The following is a 24,304-nucleotide window of genomic DNA, read 5'->3' on the forward strand; positions in this document are numbered from 1 at the left end:
ATTTGCCTAATGGGTGATTTCCAAGAACAAATTAACCCAGAATGTGAGGAATGGGTGGACTTGTGAATCCAATATAACATGATCATTTGTTGTTGTTAACTATACAATTTCACATTTAAAAAAAAAAGACCCTTTTAAAGCAACAAAATTGAAAATGAAATAAAACATAACTAGTGAAATTCAAAGAGAATGAAATGCAGGGCTGTGAACGTAGATGTCTGTTGCACAGTTAGGATGAATACATTGTTAGTTAATCAAACACAGACATGTTTATAAAGAGATATTTTAATGCCCTGCTGTTCACTATGGAACCCTGTCTTTTCGGTGACTTTTTCCGGCGTGTCCTTCTATATGCATTTCAGTTTGACCAACTTGAGGTGGTTGTCAAGCAGGAGTTGTACGGGTTCCTGCTTTGAAACCTTTCCCCTACTTGACCTCGTGTGCATGTCAGGAAAATCACAATTAACGCACCACTGCTGTCCAGCAACGTATAAGGGATTTTGAATTTATTTGCTGAAACTATTTGTTCAGCGGGGGGCGCGGTGGTGCAGTGGGTTGGACCGGGTCCTGCTCTCCGGTGGGTCTGGGGTTTGAGTCCTGTTTGGGGTGCCTTGGGACGGAGTGGCGTCCCGTCCTGGGTGTGTCCCCTCCCCCTCCAGCCTTACGCCCTGTGTTGCCGGGTTAGGCTCCGGTTCCTCACGAACCTGTATGGGACAAGCGGTTCAGACTCTGTGTGTGTGTGTGTGTGTGTGTGTGTGTGTGTGTGTGTGTGTGTTTATTAAGCCTCCTAATTCTTCTGCCACTTTAAGTCTAAATATTGGGAAAAATGAATGTCATGGAAGACATAATTCTTACAGTTAATCATGGAAAAGTTTGGGGTCCAGGGCAGAATTTTGTACAGTAGAAAGTAACTGACAGCTGTGATTAAATCTTTCCAGAGTCACTGCAGATATTTAAATGTGTCACATGACCAGCAGACATTTAATAAACCACTTTAGGAGACTGACATTGTACACAAGCAGTTTAATTTGGATCGAATCTCAGCATGCTCTTATAACAAAGATGAAGCTGTTGCCCGGCGCTTCTGTCCATTTAATTACTTGACATTGCCCTGGTTGTGTGGTGGAACAGGGAGGGAGCCTTACTTTCCCAGGGGGAGGATATTATATTTTGGGACCTGGTTCATATAGGATCCGTAATCGCAGTCCATCAAGACAGAGATGCCTTCCTTGAACAGTAGGATCAGGAGACAGGCTTGGCAAGTGGTGCTCTTGATCCCAGGCCTTTAGGCCTCTAGGACAGGGAGACAGGTGAGGGAGATGGCATTTTCCCTCATAGACCTAAACTAAGGTCTCATTTCTTTTGTTTAACTGGCACAGGAATCTAATTGGTTAACACATGGACAATTCGTAGGGATTTTTTTTTAAAAAACTTCCCTTAATAAACCTCTTTTTCTAGGTAAAGGTCACTTTATAATTACTGCCACAGTGTCTCCTCACCCACACTGATGGCGTAGGCCATGTTACAGACTATAGCAGGTGACACTGAGGGTAAAGTCAGAATTACGTTTCTAAAGGCAGTACCTTTTGCTCGCGGAATTCTTTCCCACAACCTTTGTTCTGAAATTATTAATGCTTGTAAATTCTGTGTTTGCTTAAGAAATGACAAATGACCAACCGTCTTGCCTGCGGATGAGATGTGCAAGTGCTGCATTAGGTCTGCCGTGTTTGCAAAACAGGAAATGGATCACAATTAAACAGAGCAAATGCCTTTCTCGCAAACGGTTTGGCACCACAGTAAAATTAATGCTGCACCAGGGTTTTGGTGAAATAGCCAGCTTTGCAACAATTAGACCTTGCTGTTGGACGTGATGTCTTTATGTGGGAAATCCATTACTCTTTGTCTGTGGGGGATGGGCTGATAACTTTGGAAATATACTGCTTACCAGCCGATGTGGAGAGGTGCACATAATTGTTCCCATGTTTCATTTCTAAACATCTGAGTGAGAAGAGCAGAATATAACAATAACCAAAAATGGCAGAAATGGCGCAAAAAGAGCTTTAGTGCAAATTATGACAGGTCAGAATCACAGCTCTGGGACTATATATATATATTATATATACACACACACACACACACACACACACACACCCTATATAGAGCAGAGCAGGGAGGGTCTTTGGGAACCTTGTGTGTTAAGTGCACTTAATTAAGTCACACCATAGATCTCTAACTAGCAAAGTCATTAACGGAGACTGCATGCGGGGGGATTATAATGGGTTTTCCTTCAAAAGCTATTTCTATGAAAATCCACACTGCTATGCACAGAAACCTTTTTCATTCAGCTAAATTTACATAATATGTGATATGTGCATTAATATGTATTTTGCAGAAGTTGTGTAGTAAGTGCCAAATGGCTGTACAAAGTTGGAATTGCTGTGTTTGGGCTCCGAGGACACAAAGAGCCACTCCCGTGAGCTTCAGCGATTGCTCTTCATCTTGACTTCTGATTTTTTTTAAATTTTTTTTTTAAATAAATAAATAAATAAACACATAAAAGTAGAGGAAGATACTGGCAAATCCACCAGAAACGCAACAGAGTTATAATGAACTAGGTCACAGAGGGGATCTAATACAATAGCTGCAGCCACTGTGTAGAATGTGTGTTTGGGCTGTGTGCTCCTTACAGGTATCTGATTTGTTTCACTGTTTGCTGCCACCTCACAAATACCTTAGAGCAGGATTTGCAAAAATTGCACCGCTGAAATGTGTTGTTTAAGCGATGTGGAAATGTACTATGTCTGGTAAAACACCCTATGATACCCTAAAAATGACAAGTGTGTTAACTGTCTGAGGGTGTACCATCGGGGGAGAATGTCTCGGTAGATTTCCAGGCTGTGCCGTGGTCACCATCGCCGAGTAACATTGACCTTTGTAGAGAAGCAAAACTTTATCCAGAACCCCCTGCACCGATACTTCAGCTTGCCAGTGGGCGGTCACTGTGCGCAGCTCCTCCAGTCAATATCAGCTTCAGTCACACGGTCAACAGCACACACACATTCACACATACACAAACAAATGTGTTCCCACCATGTCTGCACACCACAGCATGAGTGTATGGTGCACCTGTGCTCTGTAGACACACACCCCCACAGGACTGAGGGTTATCAGCATTGATTAGTGGAACAGTCTGACAGCAGAAAGGGCCTGCATGTGAGGGAAATTGTAGCCACACACACACACACACACACACACACACACACACACTTGTATACACTTGCTGACAGTGGGCCTGTTGCTGGCTTTGCCCTTGTGTACATTTCCCAGCTTACTGTTGCTGCCCACCTCATAGCAGCCCGGCCCACACTCCCACTGGAGCCTCCTGGCCTGGATACACGTACACACACACACACACAGACGCACAAATAAGCGCACACTTACGTGATGTAATATGTGTACAGATACATTGGTATACACACAGTCTCTCTCACACTCTCTCTCTCACACACACACACACACACACACACACACACACACACACAAGTTCACACAGAATCCCTCAATGACAGCGCTCAAGCTGCTGGCTTTGCCTTTATCAACATTTCCCGGCTCGCTGCTCGTCCTGTTCACCCACACACTAGTGTGCGTGCAAACACACACGATCACATAGCACATAGCAGTGTACATACGTCCCCACGCAGCATATCCATACCATATACAAGTACACGTACACACACAGGCACACTCTATGTGCATGGGCACACAGAGACACCCACTCAGAGCCCATCTCTGTGCCCCTGCTACAGATGAGAGCAGCACAGCACTCACTCCCGCTCTGTTCCTGCTGCTTTTTCTGTCCTCCCTTTATTCTCTTCTTTTTTTTGCCTTTCCTTTGTTTTTCCTTCTTGTACTGTTTTTCTTTCTCTCTCACACACACAGACACACACACACAGGCTGAGTGCATGAACACACACTGATAGACATGCTCACTCACACGCGGCACACACAAAGTTCCCTCCACTGCCATTCTCACATACCACCACGTAAAGCCACAGTTCTTTGAATGAATAAAATAATACTTCAAATCCATAGTATTGTAAGGCTATTTAGTTGTGGTTAATTGCTTGCATGCTTTCCCATAGCAAGGAGCATTAGCATAAAAACTTGCCAACACATTCAGCTATGGAGTACGTTCAATAATTGTAGGCATTTTTTTTTGACAAAATAAATATGAAGGTGGTAGAAAGCAGCATTAATCACGTGGTGAATATTCACTTGAATTTGGATGTTTGTGAAGCAGTTTCTTACGTATTCTTTCTACATACCTTAATATTATAAATACACATGCAGTATGATATGCAATTTATAATTTTTCGTTTTTTTCCAAATGATTAAAAATTGCTCTGGCTGCAGTCCTAATTGTCGCTTCATTTTCAGTTCAGCTTTTCTTTTTTTTTTTTTCCCTCTCAAGTGTTTAAATATCACACTTCATCTGTTATCACCCGCTGGTCAAGAAATAATTTGTGGCAAGACTGTAAAATAAAAAATGTGTAATCTGATGCTTCTTTTGCTTTACTTTTCTTAACCTTAATCATATTGCTTATTAGCATAACCAAAACTTCTTTAAGCATTGCAAAGTTATTACTGTGATATAATTTGTGATATTGTGATTTTGTTAACAGATATACTACAGTTATCGCCTTACCCATCAGCCGTGTTCCCTGCTGTATAAAGCCTTCTGTATACATTTTGTCCTTCGTAAAAAAGGAATAGCAAGCAGTGGACATAAACACTACGGGTGAATGAGGTGTCCTTTTTGGAAAGCAGAAGCCCATATACATTCTGATTTTGTGAATACATATCTCCTCCCTTCTGGTCGATCCTAACATGCCTAATCGCTCCAGTCTCTCAGGAACTCTTCAGTGCAACACTCATGGACCTTCCTGATTGATGCATCTCCATGGAAACCTTCTCTACACTGTACACCCCGGTTGCTATGGAGTGGGCCTTGGCATGATATAGGCTTTTTTTTTCCTCTTTTTTGTACTTTTTTTCCTCTCTCTCCCTCTCTCTCCCGGCAGCACTAAGAACGGAGCTTGAATAGGGTTCTTTCTCAGTACAGTGTGCTTACCGTATTCTACGGTGTCGATTATGGCCACTCACACGCCGCGTCTGGGATACTTGAAAGTTTGTGGGCGCATTTGGTCGGGCGCCGCACTCTGAGGGGTGACAGTGGGGCTCGTGTCCTCACCTCAGGGTTCCAGGAAACTGCAGTCAGCTGGAGAGACGCGGGAAATCAGGGCTCCAATGGAAGAGACTCCCAAATCCAGGAAGAAAGTTCACTTTGGAGGTACCGTGGGGCTCGGCTGGCTGACTTTGGGGGCAGGAATGGCGGTGGAGGGACAGGAATGCTTACGCTTGTGAATATCAGTGCTTTGTGTGCATGGCAAACCCGTGGACAGCAGCTTGGGCCTGCTGCTTAACATTGTGTTCTCATTCTGCATTGTAGGCTACCTGACAGTCTGAATGCTGTATTCCTGCTCAAACACCAGAAGCACTGAATTTCTGGCTGTGCTGTTGTGTTTAGGCATTGGGTTATGCTGTTCACAATACATTTTCCTTAGTTGCTGAGCAATATGTCGAAATTGTTAAAGACAACTTCCATTAACTTTAGAGTCTGCTTATTCTCAGAATTTGTGTTGTCATTTTTTTGCTGTCAGTTTTATATTTTTGGGTTTATTCAGTGTGGTACACAGGGTACACTTTGGTGTTATGGGAATCAAGCAGTTCAAAGCTTCAGTATTAATGTTTATTTGAGCATGTCTTGCTTCATAGGCTGTGCACTCATACACTGCTCCTGACATAATTGCTGGAACTGTACTGCTTACTATCTGCTGTCAAAGCTGTGCGGTGTTGTCATGTCACGCTTTTTCCTCCTGGCATTTGAGCATGTGGATACGCTGGGTGTGCTCCAAAGCCTTTGCCCCAGAGCTTTGGCAGGGTGACCCTGATGGAGAGACATTGGGGGCATCACAGATGGGGAGGTTGGAGCCTCTTTTCTTTCACATTGACTGGCTGATTGTACATAATAGCAGGATGAGGAGCGGAGCGGCGCTTCTATCACAGACCTGGTTACATGTGAGGGGAGGCTGTTCAGTACATGCAGCCCAGATGAACAGGATGGAGAAGCCCAGGCGGCAGCAACCGTGAGCCCACTCCAGCTCCTGCCAGCAGTCGAGTGGCTAACGCAGGTCGAGAGGGGAAGTGCCAAATCCCACGCAGCCTTCTGACAATTGCTATTGCAGCGTGTCAAACGAAGAGACATAAGGACACATCTGCTGCAGTTCTCCTCCGCGACAGCAGACGTCTCGTGGCCGCATAGCAGAGTGTTTGGCCTCCCGGTAGCTTTCTTGAACAGGAGCTCTCGCTCTAACCAGCAGTCTCCCGTACTCTTTTGTCTGCCTGGATTGCAACTACCGTTTTGCCAACAACCCCCCCCCCCCCCCCCCCCCCCCCCCACACCTTTTGCTTAATGCAGTGTCATCAGCAGCAATCTGTAGCACCTTGCTGAGTGAATCAGCCACCCACTGAAAGAGGCACACAATTGATTAGCTGGTGCTGGGCTTCATCCCCTGGTGACCACGGCCAGTGGTTAAGGGGCCATGCTGAGAGAGAGCCTTACCAGCATTACCCCTACCAACTGCTGTACTTGTAACAGAAATGTTGGGACCTAACCCACACTCCTATCTTCACCCTGTGGCCCTGCTATTCTCCTCTACTTCAGTGTGTATCCATAGCACACCAGCTGTACCTGTCCTATACCCTGTCCCTCTTCAACCACCAAATACCCTTAGTTGGCCATGGGGTAATATTATGTCACCTAAGTTTTACAAAATATGCCACGAGAAAACTTTTCCAGAGGTTTTGACCCCATTTTTTCCCTTTCATATTTGTGTTGCAGTACATGATGCAAAGTGTTGCCACAGAAATGCGTGTGGAGGAATTCTCCTTCACCTGCACCTCAGTGCCTGGCTCTTTCTGTGCTAAGTCTGCTCTGATGTCATCTCTCAGCGCGGGATATTTTTAATTTTCCCAGCGGCACAGCAGTCCAGGTTTTTCAGCTGCTCTTGAATATCAATTGCAATATGGTTTTGTGGTGTGTGTGTGGGAGTCAAGTGTCTTGGTCTTCATGAAAGAAGCCCCCTGTCTTATCCTCTCTGCTTCCTGTATGTCGCTCGGGCTTCTTTTGACTTCTTATTGAGTAGTCATTTTAGCATAGTTTCTTTCTTTGTGCTGCATTTTGGACCATAAGTACATATAAGTATAAATACATTAAATTCTGAATCTGTTAAATGTTGCCTGTTCATCATAGTTTAGTATTCAGAAGGGAGAAGTACAGTTGGTTTGACTCGTAGGAAGATGACCACTTTTGCAATCTCGCCAGTCAACAGCAAGTCCTGAAAAGGGTTGACTACTGTAAAAAGAGCTCTAAAGTGCACTCTCAAGAAGAGCTTGTTCTTCTTTCTGAGCCTGGAGGGCTGCTGGCAGCAGTTTTCCCTGTGCTGTAATGAAGACTAATGGTCACCTGCAATGCTCACACAGCTTTTTGCCCTGGAAGTAAATAATTAGGGCACAGCACTCAGTGTGCTGAGATCACATTGATTTGATGCGAGTAGTCGTGTATGTGATATCAGGGAGATCATCCAGTGACCCAGCTCTCTCTGGATAATTGTTCCGTGGTCACCAAGTTTTTGATGGAAATTGATTGTTGGCCGTCTTATCCCTGCAGAAACCAGAACGGACAGGTCCGACAGGAAGAAGCTCTTCAGACACTATACCGTTGGCTCCTATGACAGTTTTGATGCTTCGAGGTAAGAGTTTGACCTGTAGGTCTGTTATTAGGAATTTGATGTGGTATTTGGAATTTGATATAAATTACAAACTTGACTTCAGTTACTGCTGTAATACTGTGGCACCGGTGTGTAAAATCATAATGGGGCATAAAATGAAGAATTTACAGTAGATTTTGTTTCTTATCGTAAACAAAGGGAAAAATCTTGATCATTTTAAGGGGTACACTAAAGGGCTTTAATGCTGCATAGGGACATTTGTCCAGTCAGAGGAATCCAGATCTGACCTTTTTCAGGCTGAAGGGGGTAGCCTGGAATGTAAAGGTTGCTTAGAAACTTTCTATCAAGAATTGAAAAAGCCACACATTTATTTCTTCTCCAGAGAGAGGGATGAATAAGTGGTGTACTGCAGTTTACACGGTTTTCTCCAGGACTCTGCAGAGGAATCCCAGTAATTAACTGAGCTTTTTATCTACATCATATCAACAAAGTAAAAGCAAAAATAATCTTCCCAAAAGCACTGTCCAGCTCTAGAAGAAAACATTGACACAAGAGTAATTGACTAAAAAATTAGTAGTTTAATATGAATCGGATTCTCTGAACAATGTGTAAATAAACTGTCATAAACCAGCAAAGGATGCAGAGTCTCTTGCTTTCATTTCTGCAGCATTGCTTTTCTCTGCTATTTCTGCATGCCTGCCGTAAAGCTTTATTTCCAGCAAATTTTATTATCCATCTATGCATGTGTAGAAGCTGCAGTCATTTACCGCAGCTGCCTCATGCTTATGTTTAACTTCTTCAGGGCAACCATGTTTTACTCTACTCCTAATGCAAAAATCTTAACTCCACCATTTGAGCAGTACAAATTTTCGCAGGTCAGTATGTGAAGAATTCAAACAAGTTGCATAAAATGCTCAACTGATTACTTGTTTTCTTTGTTTGTTTAAAATTTGGTTTTTGTTTTGTTAACTACCAGTATCCTAATGTGGAGACTTTCAATAGTCCTATCCTGATCTAGAAAGGGAGACAAATAGATTGCATATTTTTGTGTTTCTGTCATGGAGCAACACCCTTAACTAATGTTTCTGTGAAACTTATTCCAGTATCTCCCTTGATTTATGGTGGGATTTATGAAGCCCACCTTTGTTTGTTGAATGGACCATGCGAATTTGGTGTAACACAGATGCACGTGATACTTCACGAGGCCTGCAGCACAGAAGAGAGCCTAGTTGACACTTATTCTAAAAGAGAAACATTTATTTTTCCTCAAAGTGTCATTTGTTTGCCGCTTCAGAAAAAAAATTGAAATGAGGTAGAGTGCCCACCAAAGAAAAAAAGAACAAGGGAGTTGGTTATTTCTGCTTTTGTGACAGAACATGTTGGCTGTCTACTCATTAGACAAGAACCCCTTTTCCTCGCCTGTGTTTGAGTTTACTGTCAGGGGGTAATTGATTATTGTTCTGCTAATCATGATAGTGAATTAGCATCCCCAGCATTCTGGGACTGTTATCTATTGTGAGGAAATCATATTTGTAGGGACTGGCAGGGCCATCTAAGTGTCCTAGCGTGTATACAAATATGCCTCCATTCGTCAGTTACAATCTAATTGATCCAGCCAAATGGCGGCAAGGGTAGCTGGAAGTCATTAAGACACCGATTCCTCACATGGAGATCGAACGTCAGTGACTCGTGAGTCAGCATGGACAGGCTGCCTGCACCACAGCAGTTACCTATGTTCATGATGTTCTGTTAGACGACTCCAGGGTTGGAGCTACTGCTGACAGATTTGCTCTCCAAAGAGAAAATGAAATGTCTGAGCAATCCCATCCCTCTGAAATATGAAGCAATCGTCACTTAAAAAAATTCAAAGGAGTTACTCAAAAGCATATAATAAGTCCCTTACAAATGCAGTTCTTGCAATGTGATACTTAGCTCAAGTTCAGTGTCAAGTAGTAATGATGCACTTGACCAGTGACTCCCAGTTTGAAGGGGTCATCGGGAGGTTATTAAAAGTACTAAGCTCAAACATAACTAATATATCTTCTCTATTCTCCTTTGAATTTGCAAAGAGTGGTACGTTTTTAGACTTGCCACTCTGAACGGCTGTTGTGCATTGTGTGTTGCAAATGAGGAAAAAGTCACTAAAATTTCTTGGTAAAGTGGAAAAAAGTATTCATGCAGTGCCTTTAGCACATTGTGGAACCCATGTTTAATTGGGAATTTTTTTCTGTGTTTTTTCATGCTTGTATGAGTTTCACCTGGTTTGCTTTGAGACCTTTCAGTTAAGAACTCTGGATAAGGTCAGCGTGAGGGAAAGGCCAAGCCTCTATGAACTGTGTATGACCCTTCTGAATGCCAGCAAGTTTCCGATTCAGTTTCATTAAAGAAACATGGATGAGGTATTGCCAAACATTTGTGCTTCCTCTACTCAAATTATAGACAGGTGCCCTTTTTTGATGAAATTCCATCAACATACATGCTGTAAGTTGAGGTTTGCATAGAGGCTCACTGTTTATTTAGGTCAAGGTGAACCTGGTCTCCATATTTACTGCTTTTACTTTGCATGGGATGGCAGTTGGGGACTGACATCTTAACTGGGCTGGTGCAATATTGCAGCAATGCAGTGATCACAGACTTTTCCCTGGTGTTACACAGACATTTAGATGATAGTGTGGGAGACTGGCAGCTGAGATAGTGGTGTGATTTAGCCACAGGCCCACCCTCCTTGAACCAACATGAAGATATGCTCTGAGCTGCCCAAGAAAGAAAAGGGGACATTCATCTCAGTGGATAAACTCTGCTGGACATTTTGCTGAAACCTCTTACCAGCTCTGCCAAGTAGCTAGCTGTCAAAGTTGATGGCAATCAAGATTTATTTATTATGTGAGCAAGCAGTCTTTTATGTAAGGAAGGAAAACATGCATTTAGCCCAGTGGGTCCAGGACCTTTTTCTAAAGGGGAAATTCGCCCCTTTCATATTGGAGCTTGTTATAATACATACCTTGGTGTGTTTTACTACAGACAGGTATTTGATCTCTCACTTTCAATAATTTGTATTGTCACAATTTCAGAAATTACTTGAAATGCTGCAAAACCACATAGACAGTTAACATACAGTTAACGATGGTTAAAATCTTGGCACCACATCTCCAAAGTAGGGGTATTTTAATGTCAAAACCATAAAGAAAACATATGTATGTTTATTTCAGTTCAAGGTAATCTTAGTTCTTGTTTCATATTAACAGAAGGCATGAAGTAGCATGTTCTTTTACTATTAGACTGTACTGCAGGATATGATGTTGAAGATGGTAGCAACCAAAGTATTTGTTAGAGTACAGTCTACAGGCGAGTTTACAGGTGCTTGCTTTGAATAATATGCATTTTATCTTGTTGCAATAAATTTTGTTACAGAACATTTTTTGCTGTCCATGTCAGACTTTGCCACATATTGATGTAGTGTTAGCTAATTAAAAGAAAAAGGGGGGGGGGGGGACAAAAATTCTTAACTTGAAATACTTTTCACCTCTCTCCTTCATAGGCCCTAAGCCATGTGTTTGGGTTTGAAAACAACTATGTGAAGTTTACTTGTTCTTCCCATGTTAGTATGGGTTCATTCCAGGGGCTCTGGTTTCCGCCCAGAATCCAAAGACATGGGTTTCAGGAGGATTGGTGACACTGAATTGCCTTTGGTGTATGTTTATGAGTGCCATTACCCTGTAATGGTCTGCCATCTCATCCAGTGTGTATTCAGCCTTATGTTGTATGCTTCCTGAGATTGGCCCAACACCAGTGTGACCCTTTACTGAATAAGCAGTCCTCAAAATGGACGGATAGATTACTAGAGCTGTTTCCACCAGGGGAAGCAGTGGGGTGTGTTTATCAGGCATACAGTTTGGGTTTTGTGTTGAAAGGAGTGTCTGTAGGAAGCAGGAAGTAGTTTATGTGTAAAAATATCTTTTTGTGCAAGAAACTCACGCAAAATAGTCAGAGGTAACAACACACACACACACACATCTTCAGAGCCGCTTGTCCCATACGGGGTCACGGGGAACCGGAGCCTAACCCGGCAACTCAGGGCGTAGGGCTGGAGGGGGAGGGGACACACCCAGGACGGGACGCCAGTCCGTCGCAAGGCACCCCAAGCGGGACTCGAACCCCAGACCCACCGGAGAGCAGGACTGAGGTCCAACCCACTGTGCCACCGCACCCCCTGAGGTAACAACAAACGCCGAGTTAAGTCCTATAAGTAGCTTGGTTTTTTTCAAAGTTTGGACTTCACATTTAAAAGAACTCCTGGGCTGCGATTTACATAGGCAAGACATTTTATGCCCTCTATTGGCACCTTCCTAGTTTGGTCATTTAAGGTCCTTCATAAGTTTGAATCTCCCCTCCAGCTGTAGTATCCTTGAGCAAGGTACTTAACTTAAAATTGCTCCAGGAATGTTGCCCAGCTGTATAAATGAGTAAACTAATTGTAAGTACGTTAACATTGTAAGTTGCTTTGGAGAAAAGCGTTGGCTTAGTGAATAAATGTAAATATAGTCATTCAAACTATAAGGTATAAAATTTACTGGACTGCTACATCATAGCTTAGCTCTTTGTTTAAACATTTGTAGTTGAATATTATACAGTGGGGGCGGCGGTGGCAGTGGTGCAGCGGGTTTGGCTTGTGCCTGCTTTGTGGCGGGTCTGGGGCTCGAACCCTGCTTGGGGTGCCTTGTGGGCGGACTGGCATCCTGCCCTGGATGCGCTCCCTCCCCCTCTGGCCTCATGCTGCCGGGTAGGCTCCGGCTGGTCGTGCTCCCACTTGGGACAAGCAGCTGTAGACTCTGTGTGTGTGTGTGTGTGTGTGTGTGTGTGTGTGTGTGTGTGTGTGTGTGTGTGTGTATTATACAGTATGTTGTGTTTTATTTTTATATATATATATATATATATATATATATATATATTTTACAAACAGGACATATTTGTTAATTTTACATGAATGGCAAAATATCCACGCCAGTGTGGTAGTAAATAGGCCAGGGCACTCATTTAGAAGAGAATGGAGAGTCACTTCGTCTTCATAAATGTCAGAGAGAAAAGAATATTTTTGAAACAGTGCTCTGTGGTGACATGCTGCATTGTAAATCCTCTGGCAACGGACAGAACTATCGGAGTCGTCGTCCTAGGCCAGAAATTCAAGGCTACAGTACCATTAATCTTCAGCAGCCCGGCACCAGCTGTCAGCACAGCATCGTGTGGTGAAGTGCTGGCGATAAAGGATGGACCCCTTTGCGAACGGGCGGAAGAGGTTGAATTTATCACACTCTGATCCCCGCTACAATAACCATTTTAACAGAGCGATAACGCTTCCAACCAAAGGCATTCATTCATCAGCAGCCTCGGATTTTAATAACCCCGTTGCGCTGTGACAGGTCTGCGGCGTCCTTTAAAAACAAGTTTTGCTACCAGGGCAACGGAGCGGCCGGGTGCGGCGGGCCCTGCAGGAACAGCCATCTCCTCCTCGTCTCTGACATTTACAGCATTTCCAAAGCCTTCAGATGCCCCACACGTGAAACGCAGACGTTTGAGGGGCAGTTTGTCACGCGCAATTCAGTCATTTGGTGCCCATGGTGGCCATGAGAGTCAGAAATGGCCACAAGTACATTTGTGTTTGTTTTTGCTTCTCTACTTGTACTGTATACTGCTGCAGCCCACACACTGGCAGCCACATTGACACCATGACCAAAAAAAAAAAGAAAAAACACAATCACATAACAGCCTGGATAAAATTAACTTCATAAACTTAACCGGCTGTTATGTGAGGAAGGATTTAGGAAACGGAAGAAAAGCTCTTTGAGAAGCTTGTCTTATGCCTCCCACTTCGGTTAACCACGAACGACTGGTATCATAATATCATGGCACTTAGTTCTTTTAAACATGTTGAGCTTAATAAGCCAGTAACATATACATACTCATATGTACATTTCTTCTACTCCAAGGTGTCTTAGTCATGAAGTATTCAGGTGGAAGATGGTGTGTATTCTTAGTGTTCACCACATTTCATGAACTTCACAGTTGAGCATTATTTTTATAAAGTTCAAAGTTACAATTATCTTATTGAGGTAGTGGTCTATAATACATATATACAGTGGGAGGGGGGCTGTGACGTAAGCATGTATCCAAAAAAAAATGCTCTTTATTAATAAACTTCCTACAAAGCTTAGTAACCATCCATCGTCAACAGCTGCTTGTCTCGTGTAAGGTTGCGGCGGGCTTGGCCTATGCCTGCTTTCTGGTGGGTCTGGGGTTCAAGTCCCGCTTAGGGTGCCTTGCAATGGACTGGCGTACTGTCCTGGGTGTGTCCCCTCCCCTTCCAGCCTTGCACCCTGCATTGCTGGGATGCGCTCTGGTTTCCCCCAACCCTGCTTTGGGACAAGTGGTTTCAGAAAATGTGTGTGTACTTTCTTTCTTAAAGACATACAAAACCGTTACTGTAATACTGTAACTTTTTTCAGAAGGAATGCTTGGAAATCTAAAATATGCTCTGTCCCATTGACACTAATGCAGAAGACATTAAAAAATTTTTTCTGAAACATCAAAGTGCCTAAGACTTTTGCACAGCACTATATATAAACATTGCCGCAGTAAGATAATACATGATATAACATTAGACAATTGTAGATAAAATACGTCAGTATATGTCGCAGACCTGTCTAATTTTAGATAAAATACTGCTATAACATTTGATATAATTCATTTAATAATTTAAACGTGTTTATTTCTGCTGTGTGTGGTCTTTTGCGTAGGTCGCCTAAGGGTTCCCTACGTCACGGACAGACAACCTGTATATTATAATACTATCTATCGTGGCAACTGTGCGTTTCTTTAGTTTGACGTGGTATTAATGTATAGATTTTTGTGTGCTTGTTTATACACGGTGCGCCCTGTGAATTTCTCCTCAGGGTCTTCAGTGTCAGGGTCCCCAATGTCTCCTCAGGGTCCCCAACCAATGCACCAGACTCTTCCCGCCATCCCCCGCTCATGGGCTCGCGCACCTCTCAACTTCCCACTGCTGCCCGCCGAGTCTCCGGCGGCCGGGTGTCCTGTTTGTTATGTAAAGGCTGTGCAGAAGCGCTCGCGCTGCTGACGTTGAGCAGCCGGGATACTGGCTGTCAGCGGGGTGGGCTGTCGGAGCGCGCAGACGGGCTGCGGTCGCGGAGACGGAGGGAGGGAGAACCGGAGAACAGCCGCCGCATCCCTCTCTCTCTCTCTCTCTCTCTCTCTCTCTCTCTCTGTCTCTGTCTCTCTCCCCCCCCCCCCCCCCTTCTCTCCCTCCCTCCCTCCCTCCCTCCCTCCCTCACACACACACACACACACACAAAAACATCTCACACATCAACATCTCCTCCTCCTCAGCCTCAGAGCGCCGTGGTGCAAAACACACGCGCGCACACACAGAGGCGCGCGCGGCAACCGCAACGTCGTCAGCCGACATCACACTTGCTGGACCGACTGTGCTCCTCTTCTCCCCCCCTGCCCTTCCCGTCTTCCCCTCCCCCCTTCCCGTCTTCCCCGCGTTGGTTTGGCACCTTCCCGCGCGGCTCCTCGACGCCGCGGACGCGTACGCTTCGCCCCCCGGTCTTGAATGGAAACAGCATCGCGATGCCCGCGCGCTGCGCCCCAACGCCGCCCCGCCTCGGCCGCCCCGCACCGCCGCCCCGCCGGTGACCGCACGCGTCGCACGGCCCTGCAGCTCCGGTGCCAGCGCTGTGATGCTCCCTCAGAGCCTCTCCGAGTCCTTGTAGCTCGCTTCGTGTCGTGTCATTATTAATATTTTCTCGCTGCTCCGTTTCGCACCGCCGGTTTCGTCATCCATGTAGTCGGTGATGCTCGTGTCCGCCGCGGTCCGGCCCCCGTGCGCCGTTCCCAGGGTGACAGCTCCGCGTTCTGCAGCTCGGCTGCCGCCGCCGCTGCTGCTGCTGCTGCTCCCGCTGCTCCCGCTGCCACTGCTCCTGCTGGCGGCGGTGCTCCTCGTCTCTTTCTCCACCTGGTCCTCCGTGTGCTCGTCCTGCGACTGAGATGCTGGGCTCGCCCCCTCGGCGCTGGACGCCCGTCCCCATGAGCATGCACTCGGGCCGCGCGGCCGTGGCCATGATGAGGATGATGGGCTGCAATAACGGGCGCTATGCGCGCAATCTCCTCCACAGCGACTGCGTAATCGACGAGAAGACCGTTGTCCTGCAGAAGAAGGACAATGAAGGGTTCGGCTTCGTGCTGCGAGGGGCCAAAGGTAGGTCAGAACCCCTTCGGAAAATAAGTCTTATAAGAACAAAAAGTCTCTGACTATGTGTGAAACATTCAGTTCAGTTGTCTTGCCGCCCCAAGTGTGAATCTCCCGGTCCCTCCTGCTGTTTGTTTATTGATTTGTTTTTCTTCCTTTTGCCATATCTCACCGAGGATCACATATATATTTGACAAGTGACAGCTCAGTGAAGCTGCTTCTTTTATGCTCATATTACTGAGCTACCCCACCTCCCAAAATTGTGCTACAGTGTCACTGTTAATGATCCCTTTCTCATGTTGTCAGTAACACCCTTTTGTTATTATTGTGGTTTATATTTTGTAAAGTAATGTAAAAACCACCCTCAGTCAAAGGGTGGACACTTGGGTCTCCTGCGGAAGTCTTAAAAATTGAAGCTTGCCCCTTAATTTCAAATAATCTGTGCTTTTGCATGTTTTCATGTGAGCTGGCACCTTTGCTGTTTTTTCTGACTCATCCGTATTTCTCTCCCCTTTTGGAACGTGAATTATATTTACTTGCTTAAATGCTGTGTCTGGAGATGCTCCATGCTAAATCTGAGATTCCATCATAAAATGTTTTTGTTCGTTTATAAATAGCATCTCATGTGGAAGTGGCGTCTCTGATAATGATACCAGTGTTTATTCTGGTTGTAAAATATGTAATGAATTGCTCGTGTTTCTAAGCTGTTTCCTGTTAAATTTTTTACTCTGGGTTTTTCTTTATTTTTTTGTTTATGAGGTTTTTAAAAGATGGGGAAGCAGTAGTACACGGGGCTGAACTGAGTATGACAGGGATCACAAGAACATAGAATATTCTAGGCAAGTCTGCGACGGTGATGCAGTGGTCTGGAGAAGTGACCGCCCCCATAGTGAGCCCCCTCACTCCCATAGCAGGACAGGCACCGGGGGTCATCTGGGTATGCTGAGGGGGGCACAGGCCATGCATGTCTTGCACTCAAAGTGTCACTTGTCACCCACAATTCCTTGCAGGCAGGAAGACTAATGTCAACATCATTGTCAGGTAGACAGGGGGTTGGTCAAGCAGTCGCAAGACTGCGAGGGGCCACATTTCTGTGTGTAGCATTTGGCCCCCTCCAGTCCACTGTATGTACATGTTAAAAATATATGGACATATACAATAATGTAAGGTAGTGAACACTCGTCTCGGTGGATAAATTTAGGTGACCCCCCCCCCATAGCCTTATTTTCCGTCATGCAAGGCCTCTGAGAATTACGGTCCTGTGCTCTGTGTTAATGTTGTCTTTGATGTTTGATTTTTTTTTTTTTTAAAGGCGTTGTTGTCAACCTTCAAACCATATTCCAGCCTTATTCATACCTGTTTCTTTTTTCGCTTCCTTTTGGATTTGGCTGCTACACCCAAGCCGACACCCCAATTGAGGAATTCACACCAACCCCAGCCTTTCCCGCCCTTCAGTACCTGGAGTCAGTGGATGAGGGCGGGGTTGCATGGCAGGCAGGGCTTCGAACCGGAGACTTCCTCATTGAGGTAGGAAAGAGGCTGGATTTCAAGCTGAATGTTTTGCTCATTGTCTGCATTTCAGCTGCAAGGTTTCAGAGACGAAGGAGATGGTTTGTTTTACACCGAAGGCTGGATGAGTGATGATTGTCAAACCCTGCTGTAAACTCACTCTGCCAGCATGTTTATTTTTCGGCAGCAGAGATCCACGGGGCAGCTTTAGGAGAACTGTACAAGCAAGTGCTGTGTTCTGGCCATTTGTATGTTTTTAAATGCTAATTTCTGCAGAAAAAGAGGTTTTTAGCAGAAATATTCCAGAACAGGTTTGTTTTTCTGGTTTTGTTTTGCTTTTGAGGCACAAATGTCAGATTGTGTTTCGAGGTGTCTTCCTCAGGATGTGGCACAATGCGGGCACTGCAGTTGGCTCTAGGGTTCCCGAGGGAAGAGTCCTGTTATTGCTGCTCGGTCATACTTTGTTGGGGCCACCAAAGTTTTAATGCTGGTGCTCGTCATTTGCCGTCAGGGGTCCTCCGTCTCCTAACTTACCAAGGATCCTGCCGAGTTTTACTTCTGGGTTAAAGGAATGGAGGTCAGCCTTGTTTTCGCTTAGCCCCATCCATCGCTTTTGGATGCGTTGCTTTATCTCATAATGTTTTAGATGTGCAATAGGTTGGATTAGCACCCATTAGTACCTGAAAGGTGTCGTTTTCTTGGCACCAGTACTCTGCAAGCATTAAAGGAAATGAGTCCTTCTCTAAAAAAAAAAAAAAAATTGGGACTAGGGTTCCTGATACAATTATGTAATGATTACACTTTATTTGTTTTGTCATGTTTTATTGTGATTGAGATCAGGGATTTGAGTTTTACATTCGTCTGTAAATGGGAATGCAGGAAGGAATATTTAGGTGCAACGTCCTTGATGCAATTTTGCAGATGTGTCACTCAGACAAGATGCAGAAAGATAAATAATGAAAAGATGTGACAGTGCCTCCTTTTCTTTATGAATTTTGAGGTTTTGTAGAGTTTTGCAGTCTTTTATACAGCTCGTGTTTATTGCAATGACGGCACACTGAGGGAATGTCGAAGGTATGACGGTCATTTGCTGCATGCTGTCGGCGATGAGGAGATGGTGCATCTTCGACTCTGACAGAGCTTGATTTTGCTTAGTGCACTTGCTAAATGGAGCAGGAAATGATCAGATAAAAAGCTGCCTTTCTCGCTGCTGGTCTCTCTCCTCCCTCTTTCGCTCTCTATATTTCTCCTGACTAATAATAACAATCTCCCGAGCACGGTGTACTTCCCTTGTTTCTGACATCATTGTGCATCCCATCCTTAGCCAGAGATATATTAATGCTGCAATTGCACAGCATGCCTCTTTGTCAACAGCAAGTCTGATAGAGCACACAGCTGAAAAGGAAGCGTCAGCCGAAGGCCGAGTCTTTGCAGCCTCCCTTCGATCAGAGATGCCGTCCCGTGCATCATGTCCATTGCATGACAAAAAAGTGTGTGTTTACAATTCTGCTGTTAAGAGGAGTGTTGAAACCAATTGTCAGCTTGATGCTTGAAGATTTTCTGTATCGGAGACTTCTGTAGCTGTGATTTCCTTGAATTAACACACAGAATGGTTTAGTGGACGGAAGATTTTAACAGTATGCAATGGCAATATGTGTTTTCCTCCAGTTATGCTCATTTACTTTCAGACAAGAGGCATTGACTTTGGTCATTTAAAGCAGCACAGTTTTGTTGTGTTGCTTGGTCGGGAGAGTCACAGTTGTCTTTGTAAAATGTTTGCTTTGGTAAAAATAAACAGCGAGGCCAGCTGGGGAATAGTTCAGTGCTTTAAACTACAGTCTCTCCTTCGTTTCAACGTCAGCAAAGCATCCACATTTGCATGCAAGATTTAGGAAGCCACTTACCTCTCCATGAAAGTTTTATATTTTTGACATGCGTGTATAGTGCTGGAGGAAGGCATGGGAGATGATGCTACTGAGAGGTGGAGGACAGTCCAGGACCAGTGTGGAACCCATGTGGAACGTGGACTCTGACTGTGGTGCATGAAATGGCATTAATTGAGCAGGCTTATGATGTAACCACAAATATAACACAGACTGTGGCTTCACAACAGCCCTTTTACTGGCAGCCAGTTCTGGGTGATGCTCTAGCTTTTAGTATTAATATACTGCCCAACTTTGTGCAAAGGGGAAATAACAGATATTGGATATGTGTCAATTTTTCCAGCATAGTATTAATGTGAGGCAGTTAGATTAAGTCTAAACGATCATATCTGTTAAAACATACATAATCATGATTAAAAGGACTTGTTGTCACTTGCCAGTTCTTGTCTTTGAGGAGGCTCTGAAATTTTGTGCTTTGTCATTCCAGCCTCGGGCTATGACCTTGGGAACATTAAACGAGCAAATGGTTTGATTGCTTAATCGATGTTATTGATCATTTGGCAGTTTTACAAGCCAGATAGGGAATCATGGGTGTCTGAGTCCCTCTGATCCGACTGCTAGCCGGTGCTCTGAAAACCTCATCTTTGTGGCAGTGTACTAACAGTACTAACAGGTTTCTTGGCTGAACCTCTGCAGGAACCACGATGGGTGTTAAACAGTTTTATGAACATGGACACCAGCCCTGTTCCAACTTTTCACACTTAGGCTAAGATCCAGTTGAAGTTGAGGAGGGGGCTGTCACTGCCAGACTACAGGGCATCCATGATGGATTGCTGGCGGAGTAGGTTCCGTGGACTCCAGCAAAATGGGAGATGGGCCATTGCTGGGACTATCCCAGTTGGCCCTGGTCAGCAGCGTTCTGCCCGTTTGTCTTCACCATGGACGAATCTTATAGCTTGGTCAACGGCTCATCAACGGACACTGTTGCTATTGGTGCATTTGCTTTTAACAGCCAGTGATGATGTCCTTGTCTTCGAAAGTTAGCGATGGAGTAAGTCAGGTTTTTCATCATTGTATGCCAAATTTGCCACTTTCAGGCCCCATTGTTCCCACGTTACTGTCAGGGATACTCATCTAATACAGCAGCGGCTTCCTGCATCTGTTTTCCCCTGATAGTCCCAAGATTAGATTTCCAGATGACCCATCGCAGTACACCTTCCCCGCATTTCGGCAGCCCCACACTTCCATTGCACATGGAGGAACAGAAGGAGAGCCAGGAAATGTTCTATTTATATTTTGATGCAGAAAAACCAGAGTTCACTGAGGAGTACACTGAGAGAACTGCTACCTCCCAACCGCATACTGCAGATTGACTCAAGTTGTGCCATTGTCCTGTAGGGCCTTCTTCTCATACAGTTCCTGTACACCAGCAATGCACTGGATGCACTCTTACCACCTCTAGAATTGTCTTACCCAGTCTAGGCTCTGCAGAAGCAAAGCTGTCTCTCGCCACACCCCCAAAACCCCCCCCGTTGCTGTTGCTCATGAGGAATATGCATGTTCAGTTCTGCTGACCCTGCCAACGCAGCTTTTTTGTCTCCCTTCACCTGTGAGATGAAAATTAGGTTATATATAGGTTCACACCAAATCTGAAGGCTTTGAAAGCATAGCCTTTTGCCTATACTGCCAGCAGACGCTGTGGTTCAACTTTAGTAGCACTTGGTTCTCTTTTGCCTTGGTGCATTTTCTAGGTTGAGCAAAAACCACATTTTACTATTATATAATAGATTCATCTGCACCTTTTGGCTGATTGTGCTGGATAACTGTGTGCAAATGGCCACTGTCTAAGAGTATGTGTCTCGCATTTTGTCAGCTTCTCCTCTCCTCTCCTCTCCTCTTCTCTTATTGCTCCTTGCACTGCTGTAAGCCCACACGGTTTGCTGCGTATAGCATATTCTTGTCCAGTCATCAGGGCTTTGCTGTGTGAATTTCAGGATTTGCCTGCATTTGTGTTACTTTTTGCTCTGGAAAATGGGCTTGGACATTGTCCAAAGGCTCACACTTGGGGAGACCCTCCCATCCAGATTCATCATTGGAATGGCCTCAGACTCCAGTAATAGATGATGGATGGCAATATATAGCCTGTTCCCACAGGTCCTTTGGGGTCCATGGTAAAACTGATGTTTTAGTTGTGGTCAAGATCGTTTTCTCAGTGCTTCATTTATTGGTTTCATGTTGATTAATATTTGGTTAATGAGGCCGGAGCGCCAGTGAATCGGTCCCATTTGCAGGATGAACTAAGGGCAGCTAACACTTAAACACTGTATTAGCTATGTATTGTGGAGCTGTGATTTCTTGGAATCAATCGGGCATTTTGCACGTTCTACTCAGAGAAAGTTAAGTGTAAATGGGGGGGGTGGATTCTGTGTATTCCCAGAATCCCCAGAACAATAGAAAAGCTCTTCATACAGGCTGTGGAATGGCTCACTTCTGAATTACAGACTGAAAGGAGATTCTACGCTTCATTTGCTCTCAGACCACATCTGAGCAGCAGTTATATTTGACCCGAGACCTAGTGTTCATCTTACACTGTATTGCTGCTGTTTTGAAACCACACACACACATTTTCAGAACCGCTTGTCCCATACGGGGTCGCGGGGAACCGGAGCCTACCCGGCAACACAGGGCGTAAGGCCGGAGGGGGAGGGGACACACCCAGGATGGGACGCCAGTCTGTCACAAGGCACCCCAAGCGGGACTCGGACCCCAGACCCACCGGAGAGCAGGACCTGCCAACCCACTGCGCCGCCGCGCCCCCCCGTGTGTTTTGAAATCTTATGCATGAAATCTGCATGGTGTGTGAGAGGATTTGGTTAGTACTTACAAATTCCGAATTTAAACAGTGCCCATGACAGCTTTCTGGGACCTTTTTATTACCAGTGTAATTGTTTTAAACCTGCTGCATTTTCTTGCATGGTTTTGCTGAAAAAGTCAGGCTTCACACTGCAGTGTCCTCCTCTGCATGACAAAATGCATGGCTGTGCTCTTCACTCTGGTCTTCAGACCCTCTATGGACTCGTGTTTTCGTTCGGGTGGTTTTGTCCTGTGAACTCGTCCTCTGAGCGAGGTGGAGGTCATCCTGAAATCTGTAGAATCTGCCTTGCAGAACGACAGTGTGAGCAGAGGATGGCCTACAAAGCACAAGCTGTGGTTGAAATTTCTACATCCCCTGCCTGGCTTTTGTGACCGATAGTGCTGTGTTGTGGTTCGGTAACAGCACAACGCAATTCAGTTTTATTTGGCATCGGACACACCCACAATTGCATGAGAAAAATCCTACATACAAACCGTTAGCATGATTTCATAATAGCTCCCGTGGAATAGTTTTGCACTGTATCATTGTACCTGTTTGCAGCAGAAATATTATCAAAATCATATGTATCTCCACACCCAGTCGACCATCACAAGTATTGCAGAATTCTGACATATCCACTTGAAAGCAGATAAGTCATGAATAAACCTCATTTTAGCATAACAAATTTACCCAACCAAATGCCAGAACAAGTGTCACTTTTAAAATGGATATTCTTCTTACTGTATACGCCACATTTTTTACCACCTTGCCTTTAGTTGTAACACAGAGCAACGGTCACCTAGCAACCGGCAGTGCATTGTCTCTGTGCTGCGATGGAAACAGGACAGCTGTTGGAGCTTTTAAATCACAGTCGAGCTGGATGATTAAATCTGAACATGTGAGAAGGAGGGTGGGATGTGGCATTTGTTGGTGTCAGGGGCCAAGGGGCAGGGGTGGAAAACAACCCCTCTGAGTCCCGTCAGACTGTGTCAGTATGCGCCTTCTCAGGGCTTCCTGCTGCTAATCGTGGTTCATCACTGAGTGCGCGATCAGTCTCATATCATCATCTTTCCTTGGCAACATCTGTGGCGTGAGGGTCCAGTGAGTGCAGACACAGAGCATCACAGGTGCCAAGTGGCAAGTGTGCAGATTATTGCATTTTCAGATGCGAGCACCACAGAGCTGACCCCGAATAACTAGAAAACAGCCTCTCTTGTTGGTGTTAGTACTGGTCATGTGATCAGCTGGGATGACATAGGCAATTATGTAACAGAGAGACGAAAGCAGCTGAAATAGGGACATTTTTAGACTATTTCTTAAAATTCATGTATTTTTGCCAATATTCAGGACAAGAAGGCATTCTAATCCTGTATTGTAAGAAAAGTCTTTCAGTTTTTTTAAGAAGAATGGTTTATTCATTTATCAGTCATTTAGTATTTCACTGTAGTTTTTTTAGGTTTAAGAACTTTTTAAAATAATTTTATTTAAGAATTTTACAGGGATAACACATGGAGACGCATGAAAAAATAGAATTCATTATATAAATGACTTTTTTAATGACAAAATTAACCATTCCCCTCCTACTCACCCTAAACCTCAGTGCACGGGTGAATAATAGGTAGACTATCAACTGATAAATGAATGAACCAAGTACAAGCAAGCATGCAGAACTGGAAGTAAGAGATTCCAAGGTGTGGTGGTAAAAATCATGTATCTTAGTGTCTCCAGGGTCTGAATGAGCTGTACTGTTCATGTCTCAGGACGGACATTTCCAAATATTGCAAAATTCCAGAGAGGTATGTGTGTCTGATCTTTTCAGGCTACAAAAAGTGCATCAGGTCTCTGACCCAATGCACTCGTGAGTGATTGACGTGATTTCTCCAGCTCCTTAGGGTGAGACGATGTGCCAAAGGGGACACAGAGGTATTTACATTTATTAATT

General features: G+C 44.7%; 1 protein-coding gene across 5 annotated transcripts in view; it reads left to right on the forward strand.

Moving 5' to 3' along the window:
• shank2b (SH3 and multiple ankyrin repeat domains 2b) overlaps positions 1-24,304 on the forward strand; it is a 157,879-nt gene that overhangs the window by 92,613 nt on the left and 40,962 nt on the right. For all 5 annotated transcript variants that reach the window (XM_029256178.1, XM_029256179.1, XM_029256180.1 and 2 more), the window contains 3 exons: positions 7,790-7,871; positions 16,043-16,125; positions 17,519-17,643. In XM_029256178.1, the coding sequence (XP_029112011.1) occupies positions 7,790-7,871; positions 16,043-16,125; positions 17,519-17,643 (290 nt within the window). The remainder of the gene's footprint in view (positions 1-7,789; positions 7,872-16,042; positions 16,126-17,518; positions 17,644-24,304) is intronic.

This window comes from Scleropages formosus, chromosome 11, assembly GCF_900964775.1.
Source record: "Scleropages formosus chromosome 11, fSclFor1.1, whole genome shotgun sequence".
NCBI lineage: Eukaryota > Metazoa > Chordata > Actinopteri > Osteoglossiformes > Osteoglossidae > Scleropages > Scleropages formosus.